Below are 12,268 nucleotides of genomic sequence, written 5' to 3' on the forward strand. Positions count from 1 at the left end.
TTTTCGGGTCCTCGCAAGATCCATGGTTTCGGTAGTGGCAGCACGACGACTACTGTGGCTACGCAATTGGGCAGCTGATACGTCCTCTAAGTCGAGTCTGGGCTCTCTTCCCTTCAGGGGCAAGTTCCTCTTCGGGGAGGATTTGGACCAGATCATCAAGTCCCTGGGGGAGAACGCTGTTCATCGGCTGCCGGAGGATAGGTTTCGACCATCCAGAGCATTTTCTTCTTCTCGGACCAGAGCCAGAGCGCAACGGCGCTACAGGGGATACAGACAGGCGGGCTCCCGGTCATCCGCCCCCAGGTCTCAGCCCTGGTCGCGCTCCTTTCGCGGGCGTCGGCCCTCACGCACTACTCCCGGAACCGGGAACCCCTATACCAAGTCTTCACAATGATGCCAGTCTCGCCCACTCCCCTGTCCCCAGGATTGGGGACCGACTAACGTATTTCTACGCGGAGTGGGCACGGATCACCTCGGACCAGTGGGTCCTGGATACCATAAAACACGGCTACGCATTGGAATTTGTCCGCCCCCCGCAGGGAAGGTTCATCTTTTCCCCCTGTGGCTCGGACCTCAAGAGAGGAGCGGTGCTGCTGACTCTGGACAGACTCCGGGAGATAGGCGCTATTGCGCCCGTGCCCTTCGGAGAGGTGGGCTCGGGCCACTATTCCATCTATTTCGTCGTACCAAAGAAGGACGGTTCCTTCCGGCCTATCCTAGACCTCAAGGAAGTCAACAAATCCCTTCGAGTCGTCCGGTTCCGCATGGAAACGCTCCGGTCAGTGATTGCGGCGGTGCATCGGGGGGAGTTCCTCTCCTCCCTGGACTTAACGGAGGCCTACCTGCACATTCCCATCCGCCCGGACCACCACCGTTTCCTTCGTTTCAAAATTCTGGACCAGCATTTTCAGTTCACGGCTCTCCCGTTCGGATTGGCGACGGCGCCGCACACCTTCACCAAGATCATGGTAGTCGTGGCGGCAGCTCTCCGGAAGGAGGGCATCCTGGTTCATCCTTATCTGGACGATTGGCTCCTCTGGGCGAAGTCATTCGATCATGGACGCTCAGCGGTGACTCGAGTAGTACGGTTTCTACATTCCCTGGGATGGGTAGTGAACTTCTCCAAGAGCTCCCTCATGCCCTCGCAACGCTTGGGTTTTTTTGGGGGCGACCTTCGAAACCCTACTGGGCAAAGTTTTTCTGCGCCAGGACAAAGCTCAATCCTTGCGGGATCACACACGACTGTTCTCTGCATTACCAGAGCCCACCTCCTGGGACTACCTGCAACTCCTGGGAGTGATGGGGTCCACCATCGACCTTGTACCTTGGGCTTTCGCGCACATCAGGACCTTACAGTGGGCACTCCTCTCCCGTTGGAAACCAGTATCGCAGGACTACCAGATGATTCTCCCACTCCCGCAGAATGCCAGGGACAGTCTGGGCTGGTGGTTGGATCCGCCGAACCTGGCCCGTGGCGTGTCCCTCGATCTGCCAAATTGGGTGGTGGTGACCACCGATGCCAGTCTAGCAGGCTGGGGTGCAGTCTGCGATCGAAGCACCACGCAGGTGACGTGGTCCACGGTGGAGGCGAAGTGGTCAATCAACCGTCTGGAAACCAGAGCGGTCCGGCTAGCTCTGCGACATTTCCTCCCGCTTCTTCGGAACCGGGAAGTCAGAATCCTATCGGACAACGCTACCACCGTGGCCTACATCAACCGACAAGGAGGCACGCGCAGCCCGCAGGTCGCGCTCGAGGCAGCGCTGCTGATGCAATGGGCGGAGCGTCATCTCGTCCGGCTAGCGGCCTCGCACATCGCCGGTGTGGACAACGTCCAGGCGGACTTCCTCAGTCGTCAACTGCTGGACCCCGGAGAGTGGTCTCTCTACGACAAAGCGATGCAACTTCTCGTCCATCGGTGGGGGGCCCCCCACTTGGATCTGATGGCGTCCGCTCTCAACGCCAAGGCTCCACGCTTCTTCAGTCGCCGGAGAGAGCGCGGCGCGGAGGGAGTGGATGCCCTGGTCCTCCCGTGGCCGCCACATCTTCTGCTCTACGCTTTTCCACCATGGCCCCTGGTGGGCAGGATGCTCCGCAGAATAGAAAGCCATCAGGGGACCGTGGTTTTCGTCGCCTCGGAATGGCCCAGGCGACCCTGGTTTGCGGACCTGCTACAGCTGGTGATTGACGGGCCAATCAGGCTGGGGCACCTCCCCCAGCTCCTACATCAGGGCCTGGTATTTTTCGAGCAGGCAGAACTCTTCTGTCTTGCGGCCTGGCTTTTGTGAGGCGCCGCCTCCGGCGTCGGGGCTACCCGGAGGCGGTAGTATCCATGCTATTGCGGGCACGAAAGACATCAACGTCGGCGGCCTATGTTCGAGCTGTGGTGTACCAGCCAGGCCACGAGACCCGCTAAGGCTTCTGTACCTCAGATCCTTCAGTTTCTACAGGCGGGGGTGGAAAAAGGGCTCGCCTATAATTCACTACGGGTTCAGGTGGCCGCCCTTGGCTCGCTGTTGAGCGATGGGGGCTCTCTTCTACAGCATCCTGACATTGCTCGTTTTCTCAAGGGTGTCAAGCATATGCGTCCTCCGTTACGGGACCCTTGTCCCTCCTGGAGTCTTAACCTGTGCTTCGCTCCCTGTCGGGACCACCGTTCGAGCCGCTGCGCAGCACAACGATAAAGGATCTCACTCTCAAGACTGTATTTCTTGTGGCCATCTGTTCCGCTCGACGCATCTCGGAGCTGCAGGCCCTGTCGTGTAGAGAGCCCTATCTCCGTTTCTCCGACTCTGGAGTTTCGCTTCGCACCGTTCCCTCCTTCCTTCCGAAGGTGGTTTCTGCATTCCATGTGAACCAGACGGTGGAGTTGCCGTCCTTCTCTTCCTCAGAGCCGAAGTCTCTCCGTCTCTTGAATGTCAAGCGCACTCTGCGCCTCTATCTGGAGGCTACAAATGAGTTCCGGACCTCTGACCTTCTCTTTGTACTCTGGGCCGGTCCTAAGAAGGGGTCTCAGGCCTCGAAGACTACCATTGCCAGATGGCTGAAGGCCGGCATTGCTGCTTCCTACATTGGGTCGGGTCGGACTCCCCCACCCGGAATCATAGCGCATTCTACACGTTCTCAGGCGGCTTCCTGGGCGGAGGTTCGCTCGGTATCCTCGCAGGAAATTTGTAGGGCAGCCACCTGGAAATCGTTACACACGTTCTCGAGGCACTATCGTCTGCACCTCGCCTCTTCAGTCTCTGGACACTTTGGCGAGCAGGTTCTCCGAGCAGACCTCGCAGGACCCCACCCAATTTAGGGAAGCTTGGGTACATCCCACTGTCTGGACTGATCCAGGTACGTACAGGGAAAAGAAAATTATTACTTACCTGCTAATTTTCGTTCCTGTAGTACCATGGATCAGTCCAGACGCCCACCGCGTTTGGGTTCTTGATCCTGCTCAGCTCTGCGCTACTTCTTGCTCGCAGTGTTCTGTGTCTTCACAGTCGTTTCTTTTCGCTGTTTTTCACAGCTCCCTACAAGTTGGTAGGATGTTTGCAGTTACTTGTTGCGGTTACAATTGTTTTCATTATCTGTTTCCACAAACTTGATCCTTCGGGGGTTTCTACTCTGGCTTTGATATACTCGATACTGAACTCCTGCAGAGGGGGTAGTAGTATATATGGATACGCCCCCTCAAAGCTTGTGCTGACTCCATCTGCTGGATTGGGGACATAACCCACTGTCTGGACTGATCCATGGTACTACAGGAACGAAAATTAGCAGGTAAGTAATAATTTTCTTATAACCAGAACAACAATATTGGTCAAGCAAGGCAGCAAACCTATCCCTCATGCCAAAACAATAAAACACACCCCAGCAGGAATGGCAATCGCAGTGAGGCCTAAGGACTCGGCAGCAGTGCTGTGCATTGTCATGTGAGAGATCCAGGTTTGGCTCTCAAGCTGGACTTCTGCTCTTCAGGCCAGGCAGGGTTGGGACTCTTGCAGAAGCAAGGTTTACAGCCCCAGGGGGGAGGTGGAGCAAGCCATCACTCACGGACTTACTGGCCAGAGTCGGGATGTATGTCTTGCCTTCTGGATTCTGGGTGGAGCTGCAGATTGTGTGGTCCTTGGCCATAGGTGATTGGGGAGAAAGTGCTGGACTGATGGCTCATTGGCATTTCTACGCACTAGCTTGCATGATACCTTAAATACGTTAAATGGCGCCAGAACACCTCGCTCATACATTCATATCTCACACACTTCCCCACCCACTAAAACACCACACATCTAAAACCCCCGAACCTGTTAAAGTCGAAGTTATCCTTATCTCAACAGGCTCCACCACTTAATATCATATGGGAGCACTACACCACATCCCTCACACCTCTAAGACCACCAAAGCTTTAATAGTTGAAGCTATCTTCATTTGGGCATGCTCCACCGTATATTCATTCCATATGGAGGCGATCCACCACATCCCAACAAGGATCCCTGTTTCGCCGCAGCTTCTTCAGGGGGCGCTTACTCCCAGTCCAGCCAAGGATTAGCAAAACTCTCCAGTTTTCAATTATTGAGGCATCATACCTTCAAGAGACCAGCAATTACCATATCCTTCAAAAAGTTAGACAAAAAAACAGTTATCTTAAACAAATGTTCAAAGCAACTTCTTCTCCCACATTATCACCCAAAGCCTCAGCGACAAAAGATACATGATCTAATACGACGTTTAGTATGGCCAATATATAACAATTGACAGGGGCACAATATACCATACACAACCCTCCTGGTAGTGCATGTATCGTCCTCATGTATCGTCCTTAAGAAAAGGGAAGTGATTATCCCCTTGTACAGGTCCTTGGTGAGGCCTCACCTGGAGTACTGTGTTCAGTTCTGGAGACCGTATCTACAAAGAGACAAAGACAAGATGGAAGCGGTACAGAGAAGGGCGACCAGGAAGGTGGAGGATCTTCATCGGATGACGTACGAGGAGAGATTGAAGAATCTAAATATGTACACCCTAGAGGAAAGGAGGAGCAGGGGTGATATGATTCAGACTTTCAGATACTTGAAAAACTTTAATGATCCAAAGACAACGACAAACCTTTTCCGTAGGAAAAAAATCAGCAGAACCAGAGGTCACGAGCTGAGGCTCCGGGGAGGAAGACTAAGAACCAATGTCAGGAAGTATTTCGTCACGGAAAGGGTGGTGGATGCCTGGAATGCCCTTCCGGAGGAAGTGGTGAAGTCTAAAACTGTGAAGGACTTCAAAGGGGCGTGGGATAAACAATGTGGATCCATCAAGTCTAGTGGGCATAAATAGAGAAGAGGCAGCAAACACTGCACGGAGCGGCAGTAGCCACTGAGGCATTCACGGAGCGGGATGCCAGTGGCCAGTAGTTGGTGTTCCACTTTCATGCAACAAAACACTGCACGGAGCGGCAGTAGCCACAGAGGCATTCACGGAGCAGGATGCCAGTGGCCAGTGGTTGGTGTTCCACCTTCACGGAGCGAAAGGATGGAGGGCTGCCATCTCAAAAAAATAAAAAAAAAAAACAAACAAGCAAACAAAACAGGGGTGGGTAAGGGGCAGGGGTGTGGCCTGCTGGTTGCGGCGGTTGCTACCCCTGATTGAGCTGGATGTTCACTGGGATGGCGCTGCTCTCTGCATTGGTGGAGGGGTGGAGGGGAATTGGGGCCGGAGGGTGCTGGAAGCCAATGGAGACGGGTGGGAGGGAGAAGGAGGGGGGAAAAAAAATGGATAAACTGCGTGGCTTGCTGGGCAGACTGGATGGGCCGTTGGTCTTCTTCTGCCGTCACTTCAATGTTTGTATGTTTCTCTTTCAGTATATATGGCTCTCGATACTTGTCATATTGATAACTCTCCAATCGTAACCTATTAGGGCACACTGAACACCCAGAACATGCTTCATCTGTATCCACAACCACAAGTTTCCTATCCACCATTTTAGTCATACGGGACCTCAGATTTTGACCTTTTAGAATAGGCAAATACCGGACGTTCCTCACATCCTGGGATGGAAATCAACAAATTCCAGTGTCTGTTTATAATTTTTCGAATAGAGTCACATCTAGCAGAATATGGCAACACACACACAATCCTCTCCACCGATTCTTTCTTAGCCTTCAGCAATAGATTCTCCCTCTGGGCATATAAACCCCGCTTAAATGTTCGTCTAACAACTTTCTTGGGATACACACGTGCCAAAAATTTCTGGGATAAGGATTCAGCTTTTACCTTATATTCAGAGACAGAAGAACAAATTCTCCTGTATCTGAGAAATTGGCCAACAGGCACACTCTCTCTAAGTCTCCTCAGATGGAAGCTCTCAAAATGTAAAATCGAGTTTCTATCTGTTTTTTTTCACAAACGCTGAGGTCTCAATTTTCTGATTAATACATTGTACCCTAACATCAAGGAAACTAATATCCTCCTTACTATGATGAAAAGTGAACTGAAGATTAATATCAGTAGCATTTAACCACACCTCAAATTCCTGCAATGAAACTTCATCACTCCTCCAAATCCTAAAGAGATCATCAATAAATCTCTTACAGCACTTAATTTGAGGAAAAACCCGACTGGAGTAAATACATCTTTCTTCAAATTGTGACATATAGAGACAGGCAATTGAAGGGGCCACTGGAGATCCCATAGGGATCCCAGTGACCTGTTTATAAAAAGTCCCCTGAAATGTGAAGTAAAACTCACACAGGACAACCTCTGCCAATTATACCAAATAGCCCATCTTAACTGAAGAAATTTCATTTTTCTCTACCCTTTCAGTCAAGACCTGTGTCACCACTTTCATAGCCTCAATCTGGGGTATATTAGTGTAAAGAGCTTACATCTGCTGTAACAAAAAGTTGATCAGCTCCCATATCACCCATCTCATTCAAAAATCCCCAAAACTGGGTAGAATCTCTAATATAAGATTTAATATTGATGACCTTATCCTGCAGAAAACTATCCAAAACCTTAGCTATGGGTTAAAAAATGGAACCTAACCCTGACACAATAGGTCGGCCAGGAGGTGCAGACAAAGATTTATGAATTTTCGGGAGGAAGTGTATATATATGGTGCCACCGGATGGTCTGGCAACATATATACATATTCCTTTTTAGAAATAACTTTGACGTATGGCGTCCTCCAGTATGTCCTTAACTCGAACACTCAAGTCAGTCACTGGATCAATAGGACATACACTGTAATATTTATTATCAGTTAGTTGTCTGAACACCTCTTTGTCATAATCCCATTTATTCTGCACCACCACTGCCCCACCCTTATCAGCCGCGCTGGTGTCTGCTTTGGTGGTCTTAGAGGTGTGAGGGATGTGGTGTAGTGCTCCCATATGATATTAATAAGTGGTAGAACCTGTTGAGAGAAAGATAACTTCGACTTTAACAGGTTCAGGGGTTTTAGATGTGTGGTGTTTTAGTGGTGGGGAGTGTGTGTGATATGAATGTATGAGTGTCTGGAGGGGAGTTTTAAGTAAGTGCTGCTATGGTGGGGTGGTACTGCTGTTAGTTGACTGGTGCTATTGTGGGGTGATAATGCCCATGAGGTTGCACATGTTTCTGTATTAATGATGTAATTATGGATGTACCTGTGAATTTAATGTGTATGTATTTCTATTAATACATGTTTGAAATATATTGATCTTGTATGCTCATCTCCAACTTGTTTAGTCTAACTCAAAAATATTTGGTCAAATATTCCAGGTTTGGCATGTTTGGAATAGACCCTGAAGAGGTAGCCAAGCCCTATCTCAATTATATTGGAGCTGGTCTTTCAGTATTAAGGTAACAACCTGTTTGTTTTTTGTGTGGTTTTTTTTTTTTAATTTAGATTCCTGATAACCAAGAGGTTAAATTTCAGTGGTGCGGTGAATGGGAAGTTACCCAGGATGCTTAGCAGGACTAACCCAGGTCAAGTTGACAGCGTAATTTGACCTGGGTGAGTTTAAACAGGCAGTCTCTATATCAATGCTACCTGGCTAAATTTAGGCCATGCCCTCTGCCCTCCCTCTTTTTATCCAGCTAAATTGTACCCGGGTAACATTTAGCCGATCAGTAGGACAGGAATTCCAGATCTTGGTTTGTCCGATAACTTAAGTTAAGCGGGCAAACTCCTTTGAATATCGATCTCTAAGAAGAGGGGGTTTTTGTCATCTATCTTTGGAATTCAGTACATCAGTGTGTAGATGTTTAAGCAAATCAAATGTGATGCAAATGAGAGGTGTGGTTGCGGGGGATGGAAGGGGCAATGAAACCTCCCACAAATATTTTCCCTTTTAGTGTTCAGTCAGACAATGCAAAAGCTGGGCTTGTGCTGCTACAGTGGGGATAACCGAGACTTACTGCTAGCACGGCCAGTGCCTATCAGTCCTGTGCCACTGGCTAGTATTGGGTCAGTTAAACTTTATATAAACTTTATATTTGACATTATGGAAAAGTTGATGGTTCATGCTTTAAACCTGCAAAAAAAAAACATCTGAGGTCAATACTCCAAAAGCTATGCAACAAATAACTTATCCAGCTAAGTTACTGGGGATATTCAGCTGAAGAAAAGGCCCAGCCAATGTCCTCAAAGTTATCAGGCAATATCTACCTGGATAACGTTTGGAACCTAACCGGCTCTATTTGAATGTCACTGATTTAGGCTTCAAAGTTATCTGGGTATTTGTACCCAGAAAACTTGAAAGTTAACAGGTATATTTAAAAGTATATGACCATTTATGTAGCAATAGTAGGCTTAAAAAATACAAACTAGCAAGCCTACTGGCCCAATCCCCCACCCCTCCATCCCAGTGAAACCAAATGAGGCCCCCTTTGCTTTAGCCCACCCTCCAAAATACGGCACAAATATTGCAAGCCTTCAGACCCCAAAAGCCTCTCTTCCCCTGAAATAGCAAAACTGAAATGTAAGTATGTCCCCCACCACCAGCACCTCCTCCTATCTGGTTTTCTATTTTTTAACTTCTAGCCGGGAAAACATTTCAGAACACGTTTTTGTGTGTGTCAGGTTGAAATCGCTCTTGAGTAAGCCATTAGGCAGTACGTGAATGGGTGTTTCACTGAAGCCAGAGCCTTATTAAGGAGGGCTGATGCCTTTAGAATTGGGCCTTACACATTTCTCTGCAGAGGGGCTGGTTATTGTCCCACAGGAATCGATCTAAGAGGGCAAGCTGTGGGCTGGGGATTTTCAGGCACGTTCAATTTTTTTGGCTCTAAGCAGGTTTGTTTTTTTGTTCTTGGGCTTTCGTTTTCTTTAATCCCCAAAATGCTCTAATTGGAAAGCTACTTTTTTATTGAACTAAAAATAAAACTCCGATCTAGGACCATGTTGAGACCAGACTGATTTCTCCGTTCCAAAAGTAATCCATGGCAGATTGCTAATTTTTTGGGAAGGTTTCCGAAATCCTTCAGCATTTCATGTTTTGTAAACAGGGGAATGTGCGCAAAAGGAGGGAATTAGAACAAGTTTGTAATCTGTGAACGAGTAAATTTTACTTTGTCTATATTTAAGGTAAGCGAGGAATGAGAAATGAACAACTGGACAGCAGCTAGGTTTGAAGCCTTGACACTTGGTGCTACTTCTGCTGTTATCTGCCATTTCCAGCACCATTGGAAATGTAGAAGATAAAAGAAATTTTAAATGAAAATGCTGAGAAGCTTCAGTCTTGTGCTAATTCCAGCCTTTTATTTGTATGTGTTTGTGTGTTCTCATGTGTCCAGTGTGTGCACAGATATTTTTCTGTGAAGTAATGTCTGTGCTGAGTTGATAGTTGTCTCACAACAGTGCTTTCTTTTTAACAGTATTTCTTAATAAATCTGTATTATATAAAGCTAAAGTTTGAGGTTTGCATGGCAGGCAACTCATTACAAAATGGATGTTCATTTTGACAAAATGTGCAAGAAACTTTAGAGAAACAGCTAAGCATCTAAGTAGACTTAGACAAGTAAATGCAGATGTACAAAAAGATTAGCGCTTTAGAAGATGGGTTATAGAGTCCGACGCACGCCGTTAATTTTCAGCAAATGAGACGTCTAAATAACCCAAACTTCACCATGCTAGGAATTAAGACACCTTAGTTTGGTGCCCAGTCCGACTTTCAGGTGGAGCTTAAGCTATGAAATACTGAAAAGTGACTTCGCCTTTTGTAAGGACATTGAGAGGATAGAAGCAGTTCAGGGAAAAGATGCCAAAATGGTGCAGGTTCCGCAAGGCAAACCCAGTACAGAGAAAATTGGGGAACTCCAATGTACCCAAGAAAGAGAAGGAATAATGTGGAAATGCTCAGATAACCGTGCAGATTTCCATAAGGTACAAAAAACTGCCGCAGGGCATAGGGTCATGATACGAAGTTGGAAGGAGAGAGACTCGGAGGAAATACCTCTTTACTGAGAGAATTAGGAATGCCTGGAATTGCCTACTAGTGAAGGTGGTAGCAAGCAAAACAGTGACAAAATTAAAGCAAGGGTGAAGGCAAGAAACAGAGAAAGAATAGGGTCTCTGGTGATTAATACAGCCAGGCTGTGTGGGTCAAGAGGCCCTTTAATGCCAGTGTCTACTATAAATAGACCTGAAGCACTACTGAAAGACATAGCTGCTTATCTTTGACAACTTACCCTGTAAAATGTATGTTGTTGTGGGTTTTGGTAGTAACTGACATACTGATTGTAAGCCATGCTTTTTCATTGTAGCGCTGTTATTTTTCTGTTTGTGGAAAGTGACATTAAAAGGGATGCCCCTGCACTGGAATCCGCACCATTACTGAGAGACAATGTAAGTAATGCATACCAAGGAACACAAATGCAGGTGGATGTCTGGCCTTCAGTAGCACTAGAGGAAGTAATATGAGGCTGTAATGTTTTCTACCAGCAGATGGCAGTGCAACAAAAGAAAAACTTTCATAGGGAGAAATTAGGTTTGCAAAACTAGAATCCTTCAAGAAATGTGATTACAATATCAAAGGAGCAGCTGTAATTTTAAATGAGAGAGGAAACAATTGTGTTATGCAATAATAAAGCAGGAAATGGCAGCAGATATGAAAAATATTCAGGTTTTCATGTGTAATGATTTATGTTCTTAGGTCATTAACTCTGACAGTGTTTCTTCTGATGAATCATGGGTTGACAAACTCTCTCCTACATGGAGGAGAATAATGTAAGTTGAAGCCATTTTGCAATTTTTTTTCAATTGAATTAATTGCCTTTCCAAAAACAAGCACAAGGCAAGTTACATGGTAGGTCCACTAGACATTTCTCTGCCTCACAGGGCTTACAATCTAAGTTGTTCTTCATCCGAGCAAGCCAGTCGACACCAGTGGGTTGTGCACGCCAACCAGCAGATGGAGACAGAGAACAAAGACTCGCTGATGTCACTCTCATATAGCTCAGCACAGATATCAGCCAGCCAGTATTTCTCTGTCTCCAGCAGATGGTGGACATGCATCCTTGCTTGTGGACTTTGGCCTGCCAGGATTGAAAAGGTGATTTCTGACCTCCTGTGGTCATAGCTGTGGCTCCCTCCTTCAGCTGAGTGTCTGCCAACATAGGACGGGAGTGAGATGAAGACTGGTGCCCTAGCCCTTCTCCAGACAGGGGAAGAGTTCCTGTAGAGTAAGGAGACCTTGGGCTCAGCCCTGCTAACTATTCTCTCTTCCTCTACTCTGTCGTGTCCTCCTTTGTTCTCTGCCCCTGATTTCTCTGGTAACTGGTGCTGCGGGCTATTTTCTTTCTTCAGCGTGGTGGACCAAGCAACTTGGGGGGGGGGGGGGGGAGTGTCGGCAGAGCTTGCTGCATGTGGGACCGGCCAGGAGTTCTAGTGCAGCGGCGATTGCGTTAGGGGAACCATACTGAGAGCAATTGCCGATGTGCTTTCCTTGCAGCCGGTCGGGGTGCCATGGCAGTGTGAGGAACATGCGACAGGCACCATTTCGTGGCTTGCATGTTGTGCTGCTGCTGAAGCTTGCGTTGGCAGCCATTTTTTTCCATATTTCCAACTGGGTGAGAGAGATGGTGTCGGGGGCAGCACAGGAAGAAGTTGCGCATCTGCTCTGCCTGCCATATAAGGGTAATTAGCCCCAGGAAATCCTTCAGAATTTGCAAAAAATGTGTTGAGGCTCAGGGAGATGTCTCTCGGGGGAATTTGTCCCTGCAGGGACTTCAGGAGCCTTCAGTTCACAGGAGGGAAGTGTGACGGCAGCTCCTTCCGGGGGGGGGGGGGGGGGCGGTGAGATGTCTACCCAGCCT

General features: G+C 47.9%; 1 protein-coding gene across 1 annotated transcript in view; it reads left to right on the top strand.

Moving 5' to 3' along the window:
* TMEM144 (transmembrane protein 144) overlaps window positions 1-12,268 on the top strand; it is a 72,603-nt gene that overhangs the window by 17,734 nt on the left and 42,601 nt on the right. Inside the window, exons 5-7 of the mRNA XM_029616191.1 lie at window positions 7,733-7,813; window positions 10,718-10,799; window positions 11,107-11,180. Coding sequence (XP_029472051.1) covers window positions 7,733-7,813; window positions 10,718-10,799; window positions 11,107-11,180 — 237 coding nt within the window. The remainder of the gene's footprint in view (window positions 1-7,732; window positions 7,814-10,717; window positions 10,800-11,106; window positions 11,181-12,268) is intronic.

Source organism: Rhinatrema bivittatum, chromosome 1 (assembly GCF_901001135.1).
Source record: "Rhinatrema bivittatum chromosome 1, aRhiBiv1.1, whole genome shotgun sequence".
Taxonomy (NCBI): Eukaryota; Metazoa; Chordata; class Amphibia; order Gymnophiona; family Rhinatrematidae; genus Rhinatrema; species Rhinatrema bivittatum.